Consider the following 26,631-nt stretch of genomic DNA (forward strand, 5'->3'; position numbering starts at 1 on the left):
TACTGTAAACATTGTCATACACCATGCTTTTCGATTTTTCTAATTTAATTTTTATGCGCTCCATTTATTGAAAACATTTCAATAATCATTACCATCATAAAACACTGTTTGGGTGTAAAACCATCAAACATGGAAAAAGCATGTTTATTAAACTGGCATTGATTTGTGTGAGAACATGTTTGGGGAACAGTTTTCACTTGGTTCAAGACTCCTTTTCTGTGTATAATCCCCGCATCAGAGAAAAAGAGCTTTGCAGGAGTGAGTTGCCTGCTTGCATGGTTCACGGTTAATTTATGTTCAGTTTTGTTACAGTAACTACACCCATATTGTGCAGTCGGCTATTCAGAAGAGTCCTACAGTATCTATAAACATTGGCAGAGTGAGACACTCAGAATAAAAGACATGCAATACCTCCAACTGGTTGACACAATTTGGATTGCAAAAGACGAACAATATTTTCAATCCATTTCTTGGCCTTCGATGCATTTAGTAAATACACTGCCTAGTTGGTAAGAGGGATGTTGACAGAAAATCAAAAGCAATGTAGCAGCAGCGTCCTATAATGGAGACTTAGCTCTACTTTACACCCCTCTTACAAAGATCTACGATTTGAAAACAATCAATCCCTTCATGAGAGCTTGTTATTTTCTCCTATAATAAGAGTAACGGCTTTTCATCATTCCTGCACGGCACTGATTGTGTTTACACTTGGAATATAAGCATTCACGGCATGAGTGCGAATAGAAAAAGAGAATATGGCAAGGTTGTTATTTGTGAGAATCCCACTCTGTTTTTTGTGCCCTTCTTCTTGAATTTTTTTTTTTTTTGCTGTCGTCTGATGTTATTGAAGATTGAAAATACCCTCATTGCGCATCAGCGGCTCGCTGGGAAGGTGGCACAGTATGCCACAGAGCAGCAGGGTGCCAGATTTCTCCTCCCTGTCTTCGATTTTGAGGCAAAGTAGTTTGAGATTTACCAGAAAGTATTTTGCCGTATACACACGTGAACGGTTCTCATAAAACATCCAGTACTTCTGTGGTCCTGTTCCAGCGTGCCCCTCTGTAGTCACTTTTGTAACAGTTTATGCCTTAAAGTTGCCAATTCTCACATCCTGCAACGTTTTGCTCATCGTCAGCTACATGTTTCTGTGATGCTGTTTCAGTGACCTGCAGTTACACACAACCAGGTGTTGATGTAGCAAATAAGCTTCTTAAGTAAATGGTTAATGTTTTGATTCACTGCAGACCAGTGGACTGGAGGGAATGTTTCTTGTTGAGGCTAAATAACACATTTAAGTCGACAGTCTTTGTCTCTTTCGGCAAGGCCCTGCCTATGGCACAGCCTCTATTAGGCCCTGTTACGTTTCTTCTCACAAATGACCGTTTAACCGTCTTTTCCGCACCCTGACGCCTCGCCTGTTATTACCGCCATTGTCTCTCTTTCTGCTGTATACATGTGTGAAGCTGGGGCCTTTAATATGCGGAGAGCTTTTCCTAGGCTTTCCTACGGGCACACTGGTCTGTGTTTACTCCTCAGTCAGAATGCCTCCTTTCCACAAGTTTGACATGCCTTTTTGTTGCCATGGTAAGCCCTTCCTTAAAATATATATTTCTGCTTTTGGCCTGGATGTTTTTTTTTATCTCAGTGGTTTAGAGCCTGTTGCCCCCAGGGCCAGATTTAAATGTGTGTGGGTCTTCAAGGATTTTTCTGCAGAAAAGCCGTTTGGATTGCAGCCTTACCACCATACAAGTGCGACCGAATTGTGTCATTTCAGGTTTTTGAGCCATCGTTGGAACCAAAGGAAAGTCCAAAAGAGAAGCAAAAAACACAAGACAAAAGCTGATGAAAATGGACCAGATTGGATTATGTCAGACTTGGCATGTGCCTCGTTATGAGGGAAGTCTTCGTTCTGTCTTATCACACTCTGCCTTACAGCTAAATGAATAAAAAAAAAAAAAAAAAAAAAAAAAAAGCACAGCTCGGCTCATTGGAAAACAACAGCCAGATCGTAACTGTAAATACTGGCTTAAAGTGATGTGGGCTCCTCGTGATTTTCAGTCACAAAACAGGAAGTGAGAGGAGGAAAAAAAATACATACTCTGTGATTGCACTAACTTTGGGTTAAAGTGGTCCACGTCTCCAAAGCTTTTAAGCTTTAAGCATTTTAAGCAGCCGAAGTTATAGATGGGGCAATCTTTTCAACACTTCAGATTAAATTTGCCCAAAACAGTTCTGTTGTTATGGGCGCATGTTGACTTGGATTGCAACTTGAGCATCAACCGGTGGGTCCTTGAGAGTAGAGAGAGCCACTACAGTCTGTTCAGGTGGGTTCAGCTCTTAGGGTATGTAAAGTATGTATGAGATTCTATGAAATAGAAAATATTTTTTCTGTGGTTTAAAAACGTAAAGATAGGAATTCCCACAGCTTGTCGCACCAAAAAAGACATTAAAGAATCAGAATTTTAAAACCTTACTAAAGTAATAGACCACATGCTGTGTCTGTTTGGGTATCAGGGCACATTATAAAACATTTCTTTGCAATTTTATAATCATGTATTTTGTTTAGTTTCTCTCTCATTTCTGCAACACTTTTAATCAGTGCACTTCAACCCTCGTCTTCGAGCCAGGAGGCTGCGTTTTTTGTAACGTTCAACAGGTAATCAAGGCTGATTAAGCGCTGAACGTAGCGTAATTGCATTAGATCTCAGCAGCACACTATAACTGGCATGACAGTAAACACATATGGTCTTTCAAAAAAATAAAAATGATTTCAATGGAAGTATTCCTCAGTAGCAAGAGAGGCTTATGTTTGTGACTATTACTCTCAAGATGCGAAACCCAAATGTAATGCCAAACTTTGCCATTTTGTTAATGTTGTTTTTTTGAGTGAAGTGTTGTTTCTGTTTTTATATATGGTTTATGGGTGATTTCTGCCAAGAAAAAAAAAAAAACAGTTTTGATTATGTACAGTATGCTACACGTGAATATGCTCTGTTCGCTCTGCCTTGTCTGAACTCCTGTATTTCTGTGAAGCCCTTTAAGTGTGCTGTGACATGTCCTGAAGTCCTTGTTTAGCACCTCTCTGTGTGAGTTCAGGGTGTGAACTGATACCGAGTGTCAGCTGGTGTCAGAGACGGAATGGCAAGAGCGAGATAGTTGGTTCAACATAAGCGAATAGGCCTCGAGGATTAGCCCTGAGAAAGCAGGAGGCACACTGGCGAGAAAGAAAGAAAAAAAAGTGAAGAAATGACGAAAGAAAAAGAGGAGAGTGAAAGTAAGAGATGGAGCTTTAATGTCAATTTTCTCCAATTTAACTCGGGAGGAAGCTATTTTCTTGGAATGAGATGGTTGGATCAATGAAGCCTTCCAGTTATTTATTAATGCGTAGTGGCATTAACTGTTGCTGCGTTCATCACCAGGCAGAAAAATCAAAAACAGTGTTTTCACGGGGCTCAACCTTATCACCGCTTGTGAGTTAATTATGCATTGAAAGTCAGGGGCAAGAGTTCAGCAGTGAAACACTTTGATTGAGCCCTTTGAACTTGACCGGGAAAGAAATCAGTTCTCTTAATCTTTGCTCCTATGTAATCATCATAGCCTGAGGATACAGACCTCTGTGTCTATCATCTGCGGGTCAGCCAACCGCAGCACTATTACTAATGCAATCACTCCTGTGATCTGAACTTTAGAACCAAAATAAATAGATAAACATGTCAAAGATATGGTGCAGAAGAAAAAGAAAAAGGTGTAAATGAGTCATCTGCCAAAGGTTCATCCAGCGGGGACCTTTAGAACTCTTCCAGCTGCTCTCGATAGCCTCAGGTGATATAAGCTACGTGATATATGATCTTTTTGATCATACAAGTAATGCTCTTCTCATTAGCACAGGTCACGCTCTTGGCTTAAAGTTGTTCACACTTTTCATCATTTTACCCAAAGAGACTGGCATTGAAAAACTGGGTGAAAAGTTAAATGCTGCATGCATAGTTGGAAAAAAAAAAAAAAAAAAATTCTGTACATCTGTACATTCATTACGGTGTGAGTAAATTGAAATGACTGTGGGTAGATGGTGTGGATCTCAAGGGTTTAAGGTTTACTTTCCTATCCTTCACATCCAAGTCAACAGCTGGAACATAGCAAGTTCTACAGAGATCCATTTTAATAGTCCAAACGTCATACACACTCCAGATCAAGGGCCAAACACACCTATGGTTCTCTCTTGGATAAATCTATTGCCACAATTTATCAACTTTGATTGGTTAACACTTGGACGATCAACACGAAGCCTTCATAATTTAGAAGCTGCTCTAAATGTAGTTGGCCAGGCAATATCTAAATGTTTAAAAGTCAAGTGAAGTAAGGAGACAGTTACACCCGAAGTTATGTCCTCCAAGGCAACTTTACAAAGATCCTCTTGCAGATTTATAGCCACTTACCTAGGAGCCAGAGTCGATATTCATAAACATGGCTTCAAACAAAGCCCCCCATCCACTATCCCTGCCTGTAAATAAATACAGATATGTCTCTTTTACAGACAGCAGCAATCTAAAATATTACCACCAGCATAATTTTACCACACACATTAATATTTTACGGCACATTGTATTTTACCGCATTGAATCTTAAACTTTCATGGCCGGCCCCAAGGATTTTATTATTTAGGAGCCTGTATCATTATTAGCCAAGATCTATTGCAGGTACAGCAGATGATTGCCTTGCTTTTGTGCTCTTCACTATTTCATAGGTAATATTTTCATGAAATTGATAGAGTCAGCAGTGTTATTCTGTTAGCTTTACTTGTAATGTGTCTTCTAAAGTTGAGTGACTTTGTTATTGACTTCTACATCATCAAATATTATCTTAAATCTCAAAACTACACAACCTTCTTGTTCTGAGTTGGCAGCATTCTGTGCTTATGAGGTAAAAATTCATAACCATGGGACCCGAGGTTCACTGTGACACACTCCCTGACAGACCTTTGCCCTTTGTTTTGTCTGCAAGGTATAATTTTATTAAACTCCATATTTATAAATTGCTCAGTTCATGGGAAGACCCAAATAAATCTAGTTTGAAGTGTTTAGTTTTCCCTCTAAACAAGTAAAATCCAACCTGTACAATATCTGCCTCATTATGATGGGAATAAACTCCAAACATCTGCACGTGTGTATTTGCATCTGTGCTCGTGTTTATGCCTGTATGGTGATTTAAGTGGTTTTAGTGTCAAAACAAGTCTAATGAGCTGGCGCAATAATTATCAGCCATTTTGCTCTCACTTAAGCTAATTGAGGCTTTATATTAGAGATTATACTACTGCCTATGTGCACTGTTTTACAGTTACCAAAATGTTTGTCCAGAAAATGGTACTACCAATAATTTAGATTTTTAATTTGTGCATGTCAGTGTTTTAATATCTCCCTATTAACCATATTTATGAGCTTTGACAGTCTTCCCCAGATGGAGGTCATTGATCAGCTTCCTTTTTTTGTGTATTTTTCTTATTAATGCAAACAACTATTGTATACAATGGTATCAAAGTCAAAAGGACAAGAAGTTGTGTCGCTTTTAACCCCATTGATTTTAATGGCTCAGGGTTCTTCGTTATGGCATAAATAAATATTTTTTTAAATATATTTTATTTTTGTCACCTCTAAAGAACAAATGAGTCTAGAATTGCGGTTATTTTAGTGTATGCAATGCAAAGGCTCATCATCTACTGTAGAAGTGATGTTTAAGAGGTTATTTTTTTTGACTCGCTCTGCACATTATTCTAAGTTGTCTATCATGTTTCCCCCTCCTTTCACACCTTGCTTCATGTATTTGAGGCTCTTTGTGAAATTCCCGTCTTATCCAGGTGAGTATGAGCTGATCCCCAGGCCCTTTGCTCTTGTCAGGAATCTCCCAGGCTATCGGGCTCTCCTGGGCCCCTGTTTCACACACCAAATTGATGTCTCCGACTGGAAATGACACTTTCAGCAGGATTTGCCATTCTAAACCACCTCAAACCCATGTGATCTCACCCATTCACTCTCGGAGGGATTGCCTTGAAATGCACCGGAGCTTCAAAAGCCAGTGAGCATAGGATGCTTGAATGAAAAGCTGATACATATCCTATCAGGAAAAAAAAAGAAAAGATATTCTAAAATGCTGGCAATGTAGAACCGTGTTTTTTCCTCTGAACAAAAACCAACAACCCCATGAAGAAGTAGGTATTGCCAAGGGGAATGTGATGGAGGGTAAAAGGGAGGGAAAGTAAAAGAAATCAATAACCACATGAATTTTCATGTTTAGGTGCTTGTCCACCATTTGCTTCATTTTGTTAATATCTGTCCCACTATGTGTCTCTATGAATACAGACACAGATGGTATGATTAATACATGCCATTCAGAGCTCCAGATCTTTTTTTAACACTCCATTTAAAGGAGGAGCACAGTGACCATGTTGCTTTGCGTAAGGACTAGTTATGATATAATTTGACATTGAAGTAGAAGGAAAAGGGAAAAAGTGTGACCAAGAATCCCTCCCTTGACTTATTTTCATCCCCAAGTCTTTTTGGGGCTGCACGTTTCTCCTAGGGGGCTTTACACACTGGCATAATGGATAAGGGCAAGGGTGTGAAAGGAGCACCTTAAGGCTCCTCATTCAACTCTCCCAATCTCTCCTGCACACACTCTTGAGCTGTGAAGGCCCTCTTTCTTTACCCTGCTAGCATGGGAGCCCTGTAATAGGCTCTAATTGATAGGGAGGTGTTGGGGTCTTTCTGTATGGGGTGAAGGGATGAGGGTAAGACAGAGAAAAGGGGGGAGAGAGAGAGAGAGAGAGAGAGAGGATTACATGCGGGCATGTGGGTGGAGCGGGGGAGGAGGAGAGGCTGTGGAGCGGTCTCGGCCCCGTCCGTAATGAGTCATTAATTTCCTCGCAGTTTTGTGGCGGTTGGCTCATTACTGGTCTGCAGAGGAGCAGGAACAAAGCTCCGGGTAGGTAGGAGGTGAGCTTAAATAGTTGGGGCTCAACACTTCCAAACAAAAGGAGGAAGAGAGCGTTGAATGGCACTTGGAACAGATGCAGTAAAAAGTGGCAGATGCAAATTGCGGGAGAGCAAGTCTCCCTTCAAGCACTTTCCTCTTTTTATTTTGTCAGACTGCAACCTGAGAGTCTAATTAGTTAGTGAGGTGTTTCACTTCTGATAGGGCTGTGTCTTGTTATTGTCACAAAGAGGATTCGTAGAAATGGGAGGAAACACATGTTTCACAGTCTCCAGTGGAACCTGCTCACTGCAATAGTTTAATTAATTTCATTCTTTATTTTACCCTATACAAACTGGAATATGTGCAATGTTTTCATGCTTTGAAATTATGTTGCGTATAGTTGAAAAAGTGATAAAAAAAAAAAAAAGTATGAAGATGATGCCTGCAGGTAATTAATTATGTTTTTAATTATGTGTTTATACTCTTCTCCCTACAGGCACAATGATTATGGGCAAATTGGCAGCGGTTCTAATGAAAATGTGGTCATCCCTCGCTTTGTGGAGTGTCTGGACTGTGTGTCGAAGGTCACCTGTGGGGCAAACCATAATCTTGCACTAACAGGTACTGTAATGCACTGTGTGGGCCTGCAAGGGTACAAAACATGCAATCAACATATCATTGACCAGATCACGATTGTAATTAACACCTTTTAAAAATGCAGTCATTTGTTTATACTATGTGGGAACTATGACCTTTAATATGGTCCCTCATAAAAGAAGAGGATTTTATCATTGACCATTCAACAATTATGGTTGATTTTACATTTTTTTTTATTTTGTAAAACGCACAAGCACAAATCAGCTGGAGAATATCTTTAAGAAATGGAGCTGACGTCAGTAGTCAGGAGCTGTCACCGTGTGCTTCAAAGTTCTTCTCTTTTCCTCAGTTTTATATCAGAGCCCTCAAGCCCTCGATCAGCACATCACCTGAGAGAGATACAAGGAAGGAGAGGGAGAGAGAGTTAGCGAGAATATGGCCCTGGTTCCTGATCCATAACAGTCATTGCCTGTTACATACATTTCAGAATTCATTCAGGCTATGAAGATAATCGAGGTAGTCGACAGTTTCCCCTGCAGCCCAATGGATTTATGATAGCACTGTCAAGAAAATGAGGCAAAATGACACAGTAGCTGACTTTAGCTGCAAATAATGTGATAGGCCGTACAGTGGTGCAGCAGCAGCTGCTGTCATTGCAGGTAATAGCCTATAAAGAAGCCTGATAGCAATACCTGTCATTTCTTAATGGCTGACTTCACTGAAGAGCTTTTGTGGCCTTTAACATGAAGATAATAGAAGATACAACAAATTTTACAGCTTTTGCGTTGCATCCATAATTTATCTCCAGAGGCTCCCATGCAGCAGCAGCACAACAAGGACAACATGCTCCTCGAGGTGTGCTGGGGAGAGAGATCCAGGATGAGCTGCAGGGGTGTTGGAGGCTGCTACTGCTGCTGTACTTTGCAATTAATGGAAGAATTGCACAGGGTCCAAAACCTACTCTATCAGTTGATATCATCATGTAATTCTCATATTAGATAATAATACCCTAGTGTACAACATTTTTTTATTTTCTTATTTTTGTAAATGACACAACACAAGAATCGCAAATGTTACATTGCATCCATATATGTATTAGTTTGCGCAAACAATTTGCTGATCAAAGGACTTTTTGTGCCTGAAATTGAAAATGACTTTTGACTAAACTAAACTTCTTTTACGAATTGGTGACATGCAGGTGACGGCAGATTGTTTCAGTGGGGCTGTGGACGGGCGTGTGGGAACACAAAGACGAACATCATGTTACCAGAGGAAGTGACGCTACCCGGCCTGACAGTGAGAGACATTACTGGAGGATGTTGGCACAGCCTACTTCTGACAGGTAAGACTAACAGGTACGTCTCTGCTTACGTTTGAATCTGCTGTAATAACGGTGTTTACTAAACCGGTACCTTCTGCTTGCTGTTGATGCATGTGAATGTTCGCAGCACATGCAGACGGAGAGTACATGCTTGCATGAATTGTGCACATGACCTCCACGACCTCGATATAAAGTATGCGTAAATCCTTGGTGTGTGTCTTGGCCCTCACACAGACGTGCTTTTAGCTGTGGTGTCCATCTATCCACATCATTCATTAAGAGCTCTCCCAGGGCTAGTGCGGCTACATAAACACAGAGGTTGAGGCCACGGCTGCTCTTTCACCTCGCCGCGGAGAACTTCAAAGCCACGTCTCCTCACACGGCAGATGAATGCTCCCTGTCTGCCACGCTGATGTATTGGTCCCTAGATGCTGTCTTCTTACTGTAGAATGGCTGCGATTGAGGCCCCATCATGGAGCCAGAGCTGGGCCATTTGTTAGTTTAAGCTGTATCTCCCAAGACCTGGCTTTAATTCTGAAAGGAGAACATCAATCCTTTTAATACAACACTTTGTAGTGTCGTTTTCCTGTGTTGCTAATGCTGTCTATTATTAACCCCATTAACAGTGTAATACAATTTAAGTAGAGTGCTAAAAGTGGATCATTTGTTGCTCTGTTCTGTTTGAATTAATTCTCAATTTATGATCTAAATGATTAAACTACAGGAGTCACAGCACTAAATGAGATTCTTAAACCACCAGGCATACATTTACACATATTAATACAAACATTTACGAGCACACATTCGCACGACATGTCCAAGTGTACAGACACACACTCAACGCGGCTGTGTGTTATAGTTGCTCTTCTAAATCCTGTAATGTCCCCAGTTTGATCCCTAGTTCCATTCTGTCATGAGGGACCAGAAATATCCATCTCCAATCAGGCCTTAATGAATAGCCTGATGAGTGTCGGGCAGAACTGAATTACCAGATAGATTTGAAGAGCGCGAGAGTGTATGTGCACTGCATGTGTGTGTATGAGTGTGGAATGACTGGGAGGGATAGTTAAAGGGCTAGTAGAACAGGACACATGTAGGAATTAATTCTCTCCAAGTTAAAAAAAAAAAAAAAGAAAGAAAGAAAAGAAATTGGCTAATTCTGTCATTTGAGCCTTATGGAATCGCCTTATCTATTGGTATGAGTTTTCATTTATTAGGGTCAAGCTGCAGGGGGATGCGATAGAAAAAAGAGGCTTGGGAGAGAAAGTCGAAGTGATGAAGGGTCAGATTTGAAAATTGGAAAGAAAGTGAGAGGAAGAAGTGAGGAGAGTGGAAAAGTGACAGAGAGATGGGAAAGATGGAACAAAAAGAGAGCAAGGGAGTCAGTAGTATGAGAGACAGCTTGCCAGGGCCGGAGCATATTGAGGGCAGCAGGTGGAAGAGTGGCACAGTTAATTAAAACGCCTGTCTTAATGTCTCAGCCCGTCACTCCGGGGAGAGAGAGAGAGAGACACGGAGAGAGAGGGAGCGAGAGTTGCCAGGCTTGAGCTGGTCTGTACCCAAGCAGCCATCTCGACAGCAAACTAACCATCCAGCCAACCCACCAGGCCACATGTCAGACAAGCCCTGACACTATGCCCTTCACCCCGCCCCCCCCACACTCCCACTTCATCTTTTGCCACACGCACATACACACCCATGTGCACAGACACACACACACACATTCCCAAACCCCTCCCAGACTTTTCCTTATCCACATACACCTAAACGGCAATCCCCTCTAATCTGATACAGAACAGAAAAAAAAAAAAAAAAAAAATCGAGAACAAACACACTTGTGATGTTACTGTTTTGCTCAGCAGCATCTGTAGCGTGCCTTTAGACTCGCAGCCTTGCAGCGTAATCTGTCTCCTTTTAATAATTCATAGAAAGCACAGGCTTTGTACTATGTACTGAATGCTGAGGTTAATGGGGATGTTGTGATATTTCTATCACGGTCTGTCTGGAGCAGCAAGCGAGTCAAACCAGAAAAGATCTGATAATCAGTCTGTTCTGTGTCGTAACAGCAATGGCTGTCATCACTGCCTTATAGTTGGACCTTAACAAATCCATTCTGCTCTGTAAGCTACAATCTAGAAAATTGAAAAAGAATGTAATGTGTGAGAAAAGAGGAAAATAGCATACAACGAGCGTGAGCATGTTCCCGTGTGCGAACAGTTGTTCGTCGTGTTGTTTGACGAATGTTTTATCAAGTTTTGCTGTATCACTGCGGATTGCTTTGTCAATAACCAGCCTGGTGCCTCAGTGAGCAAGAATCTGAGATTGTCAGGCTGAGTGACAGGCTGGAGATGGCAGATAATTCAAAGAAATTGGAAGTGTGAAATCTTTAAGGGCCACTTCTTAACACAGCAAATGCCAGGGTATCTTTCCATCAGCTGCTGCTCTCACAAGCCACCGCATTGTTAATGGTGGCCTGTCTGTCCATCAAGTCAGCTTCAGGAGGGATTTAGACCTGTTTGGCGCCTTATCTCTCTGACTGCCTACCGCTAACCTGACCAATGCCTTGAGTGCCGTGTGTGTGTTCCATGTGGCCAGCGACGGTTGTAAATCATATATATATATTTTTTTTTTTCCTTTCCATTTGCTCATGTATAGATATTGATTTATTTTACTATCTGTTCAACAGTGTCTTGGTGTTGTTCCACAATCAGGAGCCAAGTGTAATGGTGCTTGTTGCACTTGCTCATTTAGCTGTCAACACTACTGATTGACCTGAGATTATAGCAGTAAGAGCTGGTTGTCCTTGTGAGTGTGTTTGTGTGTCTGCGTCTGTCTTTCTGGATGGATGTAATACAGCCAGAAGTCTGCTTTCAGTTTTGGCCAAAAACATTGTCCTGAGCAAGAAACTGGAAATGTCAATCACTGAAAGGAGATAACTGTTTCCATGCGACTCACATCTTCACATGAGGAATGAACACCTTTTATATGTAGGCATCATTACATATCAAGAAAATCAAATGTCAATAATTTGGGGGTAATTTATTAATAGCATTTTAGACATTAACATGAAACTTTTATGAGATTGAATTAATGTATTGAGAACAAAATGTGCTGTGATCCACTCTGGTCCACTCAAACATACCAAATAAGGATTTTCCCAAAAGTGTGAAGTGAGAGAAACGGCATCAACGTCTTCTATGAATATACATTTCATTAATAAGTTGAGATCTGGGGCATTTGAATACCCAAAATTAATCTAAAAGTAATCTGGAATATAAGTTAATTATTAGTTTGATAATGAGGTTTATGATTAAGAAGTTAATAAAAGAAACAAAAAGTCCCTTTTTGTGCTGAAAAATAAAGCGAGTATTCACACAGGAGCACAGAGAACTGGTGTGTGTCGTTCTGTGTGCGTGTGTGTGCGCTGCCAGTGCTCCAGTGACAGTTAAGTGTAACAATTTTGAACAGTGGCGCACTGACCTAGCTTGCTCTTACTCACTGACTACTTAGACTCGTGCACTGTCAGTCGGTGAAATCAGTTAGAGATATGAGGAAAAGGCAGAAAATGACATATGGAAATAACGTGAGGAAAGTCAACAAGGTAAAAGGAAGAAAGAAAAGGCTTTCCCAAATCTAATCCAACAATGCTTAAATTCTGTCCTCCGTTTGTATGTACAGAGAAATAATGTGAAAATAGACAGAGAAGTGAGGGGGACTACAGAAAAGGACCCAGAGAGAGGAAGAGAAATAAACAAAAAGGAAAAGAAAGAAATACGTCCGCTATTTTCCCCTTGTAATGGTCTCAATTCCCTGCCAGAGCTCCCTGTCACAGGGAGGTAGTTCCCAGGCCGACACATCTCAAGCTGTTTAAACATCCATTAGGGTGTTGTGGTTCATACACTCCACAAATACAGCAAGACGAGAGAGAAACGGGCAGATGATGATAGGGAAATTGAAGAAGAAAGAAAAAGAGACAGACAGAGAAAAAAGAGAGCGGAAGAAGAGGGGAGTGAGTTGATGGGAACAGCAGATAGAGGAGAAGAGGAAATTTATCAAAAAACTCATGTGATATTTAATGATCCTTGTATGTGGAGAGAGAAGACCACACCAGCTCGTTCTCCTCCGCCAAATACCGATCCCCTAACTTAATTTCCTGCTCAATTGCTGTTCTATAGTGCATAGTACAGTGATACAGGCTGGTAATATAGAAAACAGATTGCCTGTGCGGCGGAGTGGATAAGGCTGAGGCTTGTGCTGCTGGAGACCTGCAGTCTCCAGGGGGGTCTTGTCGGTGGGCTTCACAAAACCAACAAAGCCCATCTTTCCCTGCGACTGGCAGCAGCTGGCAGGTAGATCTTCAAGCAATGGAGGTGGGGAAGTGGATCTGTGGGTGTGGTGTGAGTTTGTGTTTCTGCAGAGTGTGTGTGTGTGTGTGTGTGGGTGTGTGTGTGTGTGGTGCAGACAGTCTTGCTGTTCTTTGTAGTGGAGAGTTCCTCAGTATTCCATCTTTGTGTTTGCTCATGTGCTGTGACTCCAATCCACTCAAAAATGTAGGCCTGCATGGACAGCAACCATCAATCAGTGCACAGAACAGTGTGTAACTACATCTACAGTGTCGTTGTCTTCCTCTCCCCCCCCCCTCCCCCTCCCCCCCCCCCACACACCTTCCATCAGGAATACATGCATACAGTACACCTGCCTGTTACTCTGAGATGATTCGACGTGTATCCGAATTTCCTGCTCATTTTCCCCTCATATTATTCCACATAGACTACCCCAGCTCTGTTTTTACTATCAAATGAACAGATGACAATGAGCAGATTTGCAAAGTGTATGGAATATATACACACAGAAATCATGATACTAATGATAATTACTCAGGTTCTTTCAGTAAATGTTTGAGGAAATTACATATCCAATGTTCTGTGGAGAACCAATGTTAGCATACCATGTTTTTCCCTGCTAATAATTGATACCCACATTATTGTGATTTTACAGAAAGCCAGTTCATGAAATCTTCGACAGTCATGTTTTCTGCGAGGAATTCTTATAATTTCACCACTTCTTCAATATAAAGTTGTGTAATTTCTTGCGTCACCAGAATGTTAGAAACTAAATGTGGGAAAACTCTGACTTTGCTATCTGTATATAAATGGAGAGAAGAGGAAAACAAATTAGATGATGGTTTTTTTTTTTATTGTACGTTTTCTCCATAAAACATTACTCTTAATGATTGCAACAATCAGATAGCTTGGATTGTCACTCAAGACAGAGAAATTTTTCATTTAGTTTCATCCGCTAATTCCACAAATGGTGGAGTCGAGGGTCAGCCGGGATTGGAATAACATTTTTACCCATTTCCAAAGTTGCGATCTATTTTATATCCAGGTAATTGGCGGACGGCCATCTCTGTTTTGATTCGTAAACAGACGAGCAACTTACATGCGGGGCACAAACTGAGGCTAATCCTGCTGGTGCCACTTTGGGGTGGATACAGTCTTTGGAGGGAGGGGGCTCTGTCTTCCATACCATCAGTGCTTTGATCTTATAATTGTATGTAAAAACATAGATTAAACAGTTACTAATCAGTTATTAGGCTGATTCACCAGATGTCGATTTTTTTTTAAATATAAACCTGCCATTGGCCGCCATTTTCCACCCTTGTCGTTATTTGCGTGTCACTTTTTTCAACATTCCTGTCGTTAATGCGAAATCGCATTGACAACTTCCGAGCTAGAAACCTATAGTTGAAACTGGTGGATCACACGATAAGGCCTGCTTGGTTCTTTTTGGTTAAAGGTTGTAAAGATATGCAATGAATTTGCTTGCAGCTTTTGCTGTCTTGCATAGATGTTCTTGGTTGTTTGCCTGTCGGTTATGGAAAAGGTCTCAAATTCGAAGCATTGCCTCGCGTCAAAAGTGAGCTGGTGTGGGTGAATACAGAGACACGGCATGAAAATGCCAAGGTTTTGGTACTGTGCCCGTTGGTCGCCATGATAGAGGACCAGGTGAAAACCCTGCAGTAACTGCGTAGCCGTAGTGTTCTTTTGCAGATAGTTTTGTGTGTAGTTTTTTCATTTTCATCCCAGGGCTGGTCTCCCCATGTGCAAATCTTCTACCAAAACAAGCCCCCTCATTTTGCAGGGGATGTGGTCGCTGCATTCTGGACCTGGTGCTGCCTAAGAAGAATTTGATTGGTTTAAAGTAATACAAATAAGCCTTTTTTTCCCCTATCGTAGAATGATACTGTTTTGGGTGCAGACAGCGCTGGCACGACGGCTGTGCGAGACTAGTCAATAATTGATTGTGAATAACTGGCTTGAATGATTAACATCCTAATAGACCTTATCTGCTCGAATCTACATAAAGTCTTTATGTGTTGTCTGTTTTGCTGTCTCACACAAAGTAGGTCAGAACAATGAAGTCTTCTCATGTCTACCTGGAGAACTGATACTACTTGTATCCCAGTTCTTTTCCAGACTCTACTTGTCACTAACCTAGTTGCCATTGGGTTTTGCGCTAATCTTAGCAGTGTGAACCTCCCCTGACCTCTCAAAGTGACAGAGTTTTGTTGCGTAACAACCTTGTGTAATGAACTTCCTCCCAGGAGATGTCATTAAGGACGGGAATGTTTGTCTTCCGCTCGCACCAAAATGAATATTCAGCTATTATCGCTGCATAGTTTTCAGATCTGATATGAGTATTGGGTTTCAGCTTGTACAGGAAAAAAAGGGACAGACAGCCATTCCAGATGGGTTTTACATACTGTCTCAGTGTCTCTCTGATCAGCCACTGGTTTTCTTAATTTATCACATTTAACCGGGTTTTGCAGCATGAAGACAGTTAAGGTCATTCCTCTGTCTTTCTAGACATAGTTAAATCTGGCATACATCATTCACTCTCTCCCTTGTGTCCCTCTTACCCAGATTTAAATATTTGTTTTAACTAATGTCCTGTTGTAGGCCAGAAAAGATCTGGAATAACACGAAGAGTTTCTGCGAGGTGACCAGGCCAACAACCACAGAACTGTAGACGGGATAGAGTTGTCAGAAGGCTTTCCATCACACACCAGGATCACATTTGAGCAAAGGTTTTCCTTGATAAATGAACCCAATTGGTCAGCTTATTGGCTGGATCAACACTGTATACCTTTCATGCCTTGTCTATTTTTCCTATGTAGGAGGCCCTGTAGAGGAGGTGTGAGTGAGTGAGTGTGTGTGTGTGTGTGTGTGTGTGTGTGTGTGTGTGTGTGTGTGTGTGTGTGTGTGTGTGTGTGTGTGTGTGTGTGTGTGTGTGTGTGTGTGTGTGGGTGGGTGTGTGTGTGTGTGTGTGATATGTGTGTGTGATATGTGTGTGTGATATGTGTGAATGAGAGAGTAAGAGAGACAAAGAAACAAGGGGAGAGAGCGAAATATGTCACAGTGATTATTTGAATTCCCTTGTTTATTGAAAAATGACTGAATCCAAAGTTGAAATATTGACAAGAAGAGGTAGGAAATGAAAGAAAGTCTCTTACACCACCATATGCCTTGGTTACCAAGTATCATCATCTTAATAGTAAATATAACTACAGGAAGTCATGATTTCTGCTCCAAATTATGTGGATGTTTACAATACTTGTCAACTGAGTAACATATTTCTGATCAAAGATACAGTATGAAAGAAAAATAGAACTTACATAAGAGGAAATGGTAAGTCCCAGAAGACTGATGTACATTTTGAAGAATGCCCCTCCCCCTCCCTCTGCCCTCCCTTATACCTCCCCTCTCCCCAACACACACACACACACACACACACACACACACACACACACACACACACACACATACACATACACACACACACACACACACACCTCCCTGCTTGAGCTCCAGGCCTGCAGGTCTTGACCCTGTGCATGCTGCCAAACACCATTTCTCGAAATCTAACCTGGCATAATTCCTCATCCTCTCTTCCTGTCCTCCTCACAACATCTCTCTCTGTCTCCTTGTTTCACTTGCCTTTTATTTTCAGGGGAAGACAGTGTGGTGTGACCTATCTTTCAAATTCCTATGAGAGTAAGACTTGTTTTTTTGAGGATGGATTTCCTGGAGCTGGGTGTCTAGGGCTCCTCCCTACAGGTTTATCATGTTGGCAGCCATGGATGGCTCCTTTTTAGGGTTGTCATGAGTTGTCCTCCCATGTGTCTGGACCTCTCAGACACACTGTACACAAATAGAGCCATTAACATAGAACGTCAAGTTTAATTGCAGGGCTTATAGAGTGTGTTTTTATGTGGCACTGACCTCATGATGAACTACGCTGTAAATGAAACGGCACATGATCACATCTTTTTATTTAATAGAAAGCTATTATGAAATTTGGACTAACGGAGAACACAAGAGTTTTGTAAGCTGCACTGTATCAAATGGAAAGTAATAGATTTATTTTTTCAATTGGAACGTGTCTCAGAAATGTAAAGCCATGTTTTATTTAGCTGAAACAGTTTATTGTTTGCATATCTTAAAGCCAAAGCCAAATACGGGATCAGCTGTGTCCAACTTCAATTGCTGGTGTTGAATATATAGCTTATGAGTTTAGAAAGTCATTTCAGTTGACAAGTCCCCATAATAACCACTGATTTATTGTCTTCGAAAAGTGAAATAATAGGGTTTCTGTCTGCGGCCAATCACTGAGAGCTTTTATTGGATTTTTCCAGTCCTCTAATAACTTTGCATTATTTTGGTTTCACAGCACAGTATATACTACTAAGCTGTTCTTATGGTCTTCATTTTCCATCAGTCATAAGGCAAACACATTTTTTTTTTTCCATTCCTGCTAGTTACATTATACCAATAGATCCTTGGGCCAGGCCACTGTAGCTTGGACTTCTGAGGGTTACATGCAGTTTCACTCTTTCCTCTCAGTCTGTTATTATCTGCTGTTCCTTTTTCCTTCAAGACTTTTTCTTTGTATTGTTCCTCCCCATTTTTTTAAATTCTCATGAGGGCAATTTTAAAATTAAAGGTTGAACTTTAACCATCAGAGGTTATGCTTATCCTTTATTTTTTTCTTTTCTCTGAGTCTCCCCTTTCTCTTTATTTTTTCACCACTGAGTGGAACCACCCACTACGTCTAAGGTCACTAGCTAGGCAAGGCAAAGGCTGTTCAGCAGGGCTGCATCAAACTTGGCAAATCCTGGTAAGACTCCCCGCTACTCAATGGGACACACCGGTTTCTTTGCCAAGTCAAATAACACATTTAGTGAATTGAAAGTAAGATTTAAGTGGGGCAGTACAATGCGGCCAACCCTCTCATCTCCGAGCTGGTCCTTCTCTTTGTGTGCTAGAGTGTGAAAACTGCTCTTGTTCTCAGGGACTTAATCTTTTTTTTTTTTTTTCTTCCATTATTATTTGGAAACAGGTCAGTTGGGTGTGGAGGCTATAACTCCTCCCCAGTTTTTTTTTTTTTTCTTATAACTTCACATTCATTGCTTCATCAATTTAATTTCTCCTCACCGCTCAGTCTGCTTCTCCATGCCCCCCTCACCCCCCCCCCCCCATTTATTTTTTTTTATTTTGCCTGTGTGTATTAGAACATTTTTCAAAGAATTCGGTGGCCAAGTTTCAGGCCCTTGAAGTTATTGGCTTTGATTCAAGACCCTGTTTTCCCCTCTGTGCTCCTTCTTTCCTCTTTTGTCCTTTTTCTTACTGTAGCGCGCCTCTTATTTCGCTGACACTTTTCACCTCCGTTTTTTTCATCTTTAACATACAACTACAAATAAACAGGTCTATTTTTTGTTGCCCTATTTTTCTCTTCTTCAGCAACTGTTAGCATAAAACCAAATGAAGAGAAATCCTGCTACTAGTCTTTTTCAATCTGAAATATCTATAACAAAATTACATAACTAAAATATAGGTAAAATGAGAACACTATTATGTCCACAACAGGGATGTATTGCCTTCAGACAACATTTGGCAAGGAACAGAGTAATGTCTTCCCCACTGATACAGTCTCCATGCAAAGGCTTTTAGCATTCATTTTATTCATAGATTTGAGTGGTTGTTTGTTTTTTGAGGATACAAAAACAGAAGTGTGAAAATTTGAATTTGACTTGTTTAGAAGTACACGATATCTCTCTGTGTCTTTCTTTCTTTGCACTCTCCCTGTCATGTGGGATGCTAAAGAAACCATGTCTGGTTAAAACTGCGTTTTTCCATTGGCAGAATTATATAAACATCCAAAAAAGACCAAGACGAGCTAAATTTGGTCCATGATTGATACAAACATAATATTCACTAATTAAATCGATACGTGTAATTTTGAAAATCAGGTATTCCAAGCAGAGTATTTAAAGTTAGTCTTATCTTAAATGTAAAATTCCATGAAGACCAAAAAGCCATTTGGACAAACAATATTAAATAACGTTATGCCCATTATGCTGTGCATTTGTAGCCTGGCTCCGGCCACCTACTGCTCTGGTTATGGTCTGGAAACTACAAATATTTTATCATAGAATTTGAATTGTTGAAATGCAAGTAAATAACAGTATGTGAACAGAATCACAGGCACCTTCGCAGTAAGGAAGGGTATTTACGGGCAGGAGACAGAAATTGTACTCTACATGGCCTGTAAAGCATGTTTCACAAAAACTCTTGTGATCTGATTACATCCTTCTCACTGTGGGTGGACAAGACTCGTTTGTAAACATGCCGTTTATCTGTCATCATTCATTGCAATTTCATTGATCACTTCTGTTGCTTCTATCAACATCATTTCGATGTAGACGATTATTTTTTGTAAGTCCTATCAAACCTGCAGCCAAATATTGTCTTACTGTGCAACACTTCTGTGGTGATTGTGGTTTTAAAAACTCTTAAGCCTTTAAACAGCAGCTAAAAGTTTATAATATCTTTGCTGTTTTGGAGTGTTGCAATTGTATGACAATATTACAGTAGCTGCAAGCCAGTGTGGTCAAGCATAGCAAATAGGGGCCATGGGCCAGAGGACTGTTGTAACACATTAGCTGCTGCCACGGAGAGGTCAAACTGAACTGTGTTAGCTGGTGCGTTAGCAAGGTTAGATATTGTGTGTGTGTGTGTGTGTGTGTGTGTGTGTGTGTGTGTGTGTGTGTGTGTTGCACCTCGCTGCACGAGGCTATGCAGGTTAACCAGTAGGATAGAGACCAGTGACAGTTTTGACCTCCACAGGGTGTACAGCTAGTGCAGCCACAGTTCAGAGTTCACCCTCTAATCCGTTCTAGACTTGGAGGAGAAACCATCTGTAAGAATGTTCTTCTGAAGGACAAACAGAGGAGAGGATTTTAGACGGGGTGGTGGGTGAAAATAAAGTAGAAAGGATCAAACTTCTTGTAAGTAGCTTAGTTTATCCCGAAAAGTTTGGAACCAAAAACAACTGTTAACTTTTGTCGGCTGAAACAGAATAAGAGGAAATCATCCCTCATTCCTGTGGTAAATTAGTGTCGACTTTTGAAATAATTTGACCTTAGATGTTCATCCTCCTTCCGACACCTGCAACATCTAAATTTGCTTGAGTCAGGGATTTCTTACATTTTCCAGGATGATGTTTAACAACATCTCAGTCGGCAGCTACTTGCTCAACTTCTTGAGATGTTCAGGATATTGATTGAGGCTTTTGAATAGAGCTCATTGTTTATTGTGGCTGCAGTCTATCATGATCGTGGTAAGGCAACTTGTTTTAGTGCTGTTTGTACTCTGCAACAGAATATAATCTTTAACAAATATAATTTTAATATGGTACATCAGGAACTGAGCTTAAGCTTATTCACTTTCAGAAATAGATACTAGGGAACAAGATGGCTATTGATGTTTCCTCAAACCCCACTGAGCCTACAATTAAAATACCTTCACATGTCATCTACATGAGACTATAGGTTCAGAAACATGAGCCATTTTTTTTGTATTTGTTTCATTGAACTGATCTTAGTTGTGTAATTTTAAGCAGTTTACAAAGATACAGACAAATTAGTACACAAAGTGCAATGAAAGGTGAAACAAAAGGATAGATAGAAGAAGGGAAATAAGTATAGAGGGATTAAAGGAAAGTGTCAGAATGGTAAAAGTTTGTGGACTGGAGGTAAGAAATTGAGGGATCGTGAGGGCAGGCAGAATCAGCAGGCAGTACTCAGAGTCCAGCTGGTACCCGACTCCCAGGGTCTACTTCAAGGACCTCTCTGTTTCTGGCTCTCTGATACACACACATGCACCTACTATACCCACCCACCCACCTACACACACATGCACACACATGCACGTACACGCACACACACACACACACACACACACACACACACACACACACACACACACACACACACACACACACACAGTAACACTCTCCACCATTGCTCATTGTCTGGCTCCAGTCTCTCCGTTTCCTCACTCCCCACATCATCTCCACCCACCTTCCCCTTCTTTACTTTTGCTGTATCTGTCATTTTCACCCCCTCTCCATTTTTGATCCACTTGCTGTTAATGATGAATTTCCCTCAGCTGTACAGGACTTGGCAGAAAAAAGTTTGCTCAGCAAAGTTTCGAAAGTAAAGTGAAGAGAGCGCAGCTTATGATATTAGTGCAAGTTCAACATGATGTTCTGTAAGACAAAGCCTTTTTTTTCTCATTGAACATCGTCTGTACGTATTTTGCAAAATAAGCTTTTTAAGGAAACGTACGGTTGTGTTTTCTTGTTTAACTTCTTTGGTCCTTTTTTCGTCACTCTGCTATTTTAGATCATCCATAGGTCATGTTACATTGCCCGGATTTGCGTTTATGATTTTATCCGAGGCTCTTTTAATTGAAAAGTCACTCGCTGAAGTCAGCAGAAAGTACAAATAATGGATGGTTGAAGTCAGGATCAATGGTGACAATGAACATATTAAAAGAAACTACACACACATCACAGGCAGGATTCAGATTGGTGATTCTCAAACAAAGCTCAAAATATAGTGCCAAATCACAAAACAAGTTTTCTCAAGGCACTTAACACAGTAAAGTCCTTACAGAAGAACCACACAACCTTATAGATTAAATATAATAATCATACCTTATATGCATTACATAAGGGATGTTTTTAACCACTACACGCGTTGGTTGTAGAGAAACCTGCTCTTCACTGCATAGGCACAACCTGCCTATAACTGTTCCTGCCCTTGAAGAAAGGCTTTATAATGTGATTACAGTGACAACAGTTGATATTTAGCTTTTACCTCATTATCCTAGTGGAGATTCAATCATAACGTTCATTCAATGTTTATAGTACAATGTTAGATATTGTGCAGAGACGTATGTGTTAAAAAAAAAATAAGATGATGATTAGCAAAGACCTCTCAGACCACAGCATTAATATAGTATCTTCTCATGCTTCTGTGGGCCTGACATCAGCATCATATGACCATTCATCTCCGAGCATTGAGGAGTCAGCCATTTTCAAACTTCTTTACATGAAGCCAAGAACCATTGAAAATATGTACATCTCCTACTTTTGACCGCTGCAAGGAATATACTGCCTCGTCAATTGAGATGGTGTGCTGGTTCTCTGACTCATTGTTTGTTCTGTATGTTGTATATCTATAATTCCCCCTCTTCCTCAGTCAGTGTGGAGCTCTTTTCTTCCGGGCATTTATGTTTGATTTATGTAATTCAAACATCACTTCCTAAAATCGTTAATTTCACTCATCCCACATACTACTCAACTACAAGGTGTTGTTTCCAACTACTTGCCAAACCCACTGTTACAATAACAGTCCACCAAAGTGCTAGTACACCTGGCTTTTAAAGGGATTTGGAGATAACGCACAAATCATGTTGCACCTAAAACACTCCTATGATTAATTAAACACTAAGTACAAGCCCTTTGAACCATTTGTCTTTTTCCTGTTCAGATTGTCCACAGTTGAAGTAGCAAAAGTGGATTTGGTCACTCCCTAAATGCACTTGCACCATGCACTTTAGACCGTGTGCTTAGGTTGGTAAAATATAGCCCCCAAGAGTTTATTTATATTTAACCACAACCCCTTGCTCTCCCAAACCCACCTAAAGTACTTCTCTTTCCTATACATAACTACTGACAGGAGTCTCTTGTATGAAACTCATCTGCATTTTCCATCCACCTCCTGGTGTCTCCTGTGCAATTCATGAACATATGAACATACCTTCTCTCTCAACAGAGATAAAAAACTATAAAGTGAAACGGTATTTGTTTGTGAAAGGGCTCGAGGTGGCTGACAACTACAATTAAGTTGTTGTAATCTCAGTTTTACTGATGTAGTTCTGTTGTAGCCATCTTGTTAGCATTTATTTGTAACCCACTTTCACTCATTAAAAAGCTCAGCAGTTATTGCTCTCTTATTGTGTCAGATAATTCATGTGGAGTTGTGCATACCAAAAGGTAACTGTGTTTTGGGAGGGTAATAAAAAGTTACATACCGTTAGACACGATTAGATTTCCACTGCTGACTATTTGATCGAATCAATTGTGGCCTGTATGATAATATATATTTTGGTGTTTCAGGCATGTGTACATATACACTGTAGTTGCTACTTGTGTTTTTTTGTTGTTGTTGTTTTTTCAACATTTACCATTTCACTCACATGTCATATACTTCGTGCTTTATTAAACTGCCTACATCACTGAACGCTTTATTGGGGATTCAAAACCCCATCACTACCATTAAGAAAAAAAAACAAGCTACAACAGTGCAGAAACTTGAAACACCTTGTTAATTGGCCTAAAGCTTGTATAGACAGTAATTCAATTCCAAAGCTTCTTTTGGTCCTCCTCTCCCTTCTTCTCCGCTCTCTTCCTCTCAACCTCACTCTCTCTCTCTCTAGGATTATGTGCAGGTTACAGAGCTAGCACAGTGTGGATTAGCAGGGTCGTTCCTCCATGCTTGGTGCCTCTCCTAATGTGATTATGCATCATCAAGCTTGTTTACTGTTAGCTAGTTCATTGTTGAGACCTGACAAAAGTTCAGCCCCCTTCAACCCACTTACTGGTGCCCACGCCCACACACTCGTACAGTGCTTAAGCTGTCAACCCCCCTCCCCTGCTCATCTTCTGACAAACAAGCAAACAAACTACACATCAGCAAAGTACAGCAAACACCCCAAATTTTCTGCGCTGCCTTCTTTTGAAAGGCATTTTTCTCTTTCCATAATGAAAATTCAGTAGTTGGGTGAAATGTATAATAATGCTGTTATGAAAGGATACCATTAGACTGTGCACTACAGATCAGGTGTCTTTATATGTTCCCTTTAGCCAGTCCACCGTAACCATCTTTAAACATCAACCACCACCTTTCATTATCCTAATGAAGCCATCAAGATGGCCTGTTTGTACAGAGCTTGGTCTTGCTATGTCAGACTTTCCAGCCATGCACTCCATCAGTGCTGAATGAGCCTCTGTGTAGCCTGAGGGGGGGTGTGACTTAGACTCGGTGTGTCATTAGCTATTGATGTTATTGGCTCATTATCTCCCAATTAGGCTGCTATCAGAGCTAGCTGCCGTTTTCATTACAATGTAGACCTCCGTGATCTAACAAAGACCAATGCTGCTGATTAAAGATGGTTTCAGCAATAACATGTAGTGTGAGGTCTTTGAACTCGGTGATATAGTTAGAGCGGAGGTGATATAACACAATGAAGCTGATTAGAGAGGGCATGTCTCTCTTATTCTGCCACTTACTGAGGTTAAGGCAGAGTAATACTGATTAATGCCTTTTTGGTAGCACGTTTTGTTAATAATGTACAGTCAATTATGAAACAGGATAATTGAGGATGGTATCAATTATGCTTTCAAAAATACAATGGACAATCAATTCAGATTTTGTTTTAAGACTCTCCATCGATAAGTGTAAGCACCCACAGCTCCTGCACCCGCATTATACGCACATGTTCACACAGTGTGCCCATACAGTGTATGACCGCTGAAGGACATGTAAAATGAGTGTGTGTGTGTGTGTGTGTGTGTGTGTGTGTGTGTGTGTGTGTGTGTGTGTGTGTGTGTGTGTGTGTGTGTCTTGTGTGTTGAAGGACTAATCAGCTCTGTTAATCACCCAGGGTGGGTCAGCCTGTGAGGCAGGGACAAAAATCGCCTCTCCTCAGGTAAATCAGAACAAGGAAATAAAGTCATGCAAATTAGAGGCCCAGAAAAGATTTTAGTCATGTTTGTCCTTCACTTTGACCATGGAATCAGTGCCAGCTGGGCAATACTTCTCCCTCAAGTTGTATTACTTTTTTAATTAATCCACCACAGACTCCTTAGAGTGATGTGATACATTACAGTTGTCTGTTAAATGCGATCAATTATATAGCTTTGTTGCTACAGAATATGGAAGATAATTGACATGTCTTTCTCGTGTATTGACTGACTGCGAGTGCATTTTGATTTCAAATTTCTATTTCTAGTTTGTGTCTTTTAATTAAGTGATCATAACAACACATTTTCCTCTATGCTTGGACTTCTAAGCATTAACCATTTCTATATTCTTTGAGAAGAAAATAATTAAGGAAATAAACAACATAATACATTAACTGGTAGCGTGTGTGTGCGTGTGCGTGTGCGTGTGTGTGTGTGTGTGTGTGTGTGTGTGTGTGTGTGTGTGTGTGTGTGTGTGTGTGTGTGTGCGTGCGTGCGTGCGTACGTGTGTGTGTGTGTGTTCTTGTTGGCCTTGGTGGCCTTGCCGGTGTGCTGCATTTCTGCCTGTTTACCCGTTAGAGGGGTTAGTTCCCTGATCCGTGAGAACTCAGTAAGTGTCTGCCTGGTGATTAACTTCACATCGCAGCACAACGTCTTCCCCCTCACTGCATAAATGGGCTTTAATTGAGGGAGCTGGCTCCTTAGCAGGGAACCTCTTTCGCTCTGTGTCGATTAAAACGTCATTTTACAGCCAAAAAAGAAACACGTTCCCAATCACTGCCCTTGAATTATTGTTCTGTAGCTCGAGGCTTGTATTTTAAAGTCACTGAATAATTGCAATCAGATTATTCTAATCAAGTGCTGGAACAGTAATTACAGGTTGCAGTCATTTAAGCTGCCCTGGAAGTCCCATACACATGGCTAGTGTGCATATTAAAAGTTTATGTCGCAGGAGATAAATTTAATGAAGAGGATTGTAATCTTTCAGCTACTTTTAGATCAGTTCCACACGTGTATTAGGACCTCAGCCATCAGAGGAGCTACGCCAAAGGCAGTTTTTGTAGATATTTGTTGTACCCTGTGCCATTCTCCTGCCCCCTCAGTCCCCTGTCAACCAACCCCATGCAATAGCAACAAGCAGTTCTCCCAATAGGACTAGACGCGTTTCCTCCCACTCATCTCCCCCCACTGATAACCTCATCTGTGCCCAGGTCTGGATTTCATGTCAAAGCAAACGTTAGGTGACTTAGTGCTGTGCCAAGCTGTCAGAGAGGCATGAGAATTACAATCTGGAGGTCTGTGTGACAGTGGAACCGTCTCTCCTAATCCTGTTTACGCACATCCGCATCACCCTGTTCCAAAACAGAAACTAAATGTGTGTGCGTGTGTGTGTGTGTGTGTGTGTGTGTGTGTGTGTGTGTGTGTGTGTGTGTGTGTGTGTGTGTGTGTGTGTGCGTGCGTGCGCATTCATATATGTGTGCTTGTTTTCATCGCTGTGTGAGTTTGGGTCTTTGTGACTACAGTACGTCTGTGGCTCCGTGTGTGCGTGCGTGTGTTCGTAAGTCTCTATGTATTGTGTTGATGTGGAAAGT

The 26,631-nt window shown here is 40.9% G+C and overlaps 1 protein-coding gene across 1 annotated transcript in view; it reads left to right on the forward strand.

The window, feature by feature from the left end:
- The window catches only part of LOC138191988 (uncharacterized), a 220,678-nt gene that overhangs the window by 28,976 nt on the left and 165,071 nt on the right, over positions 1-26,631 (forward strand). The window contains exons 2-3 of the mRNA XM_069139111.1: positions 7,463-7,587; positions 8,762-8,905. Of these exons, the coding sequence (XP_068995212.1) occupies positions 8,824-8,905 (82 nt within the window). The 5' untranslated portion in view covers positions 7,463-7,587; positions 8,762-8,823. The remainder of the gene's footprint in view (positions 1-7,462; positions 7,588-8,761; positions 8,906-26,631) is intronic.

This window comes from Embiotoca jacksoni, unplaced genomic scaffold (assembly GCF_022577435.1).
Source record: "Embiotoca jacksoni isolate LCO1_2020_lvr unplaced genomic scaffold, fEmbJac1.0.p SCAF_8, whole genome shotgun sequence".
Taxonomy (NCBI): Eukaryota; Metazoa; Chordata; class Actinopteri; family Embiotocidae; genus Embiotoca; species Embiotoca jacksoni.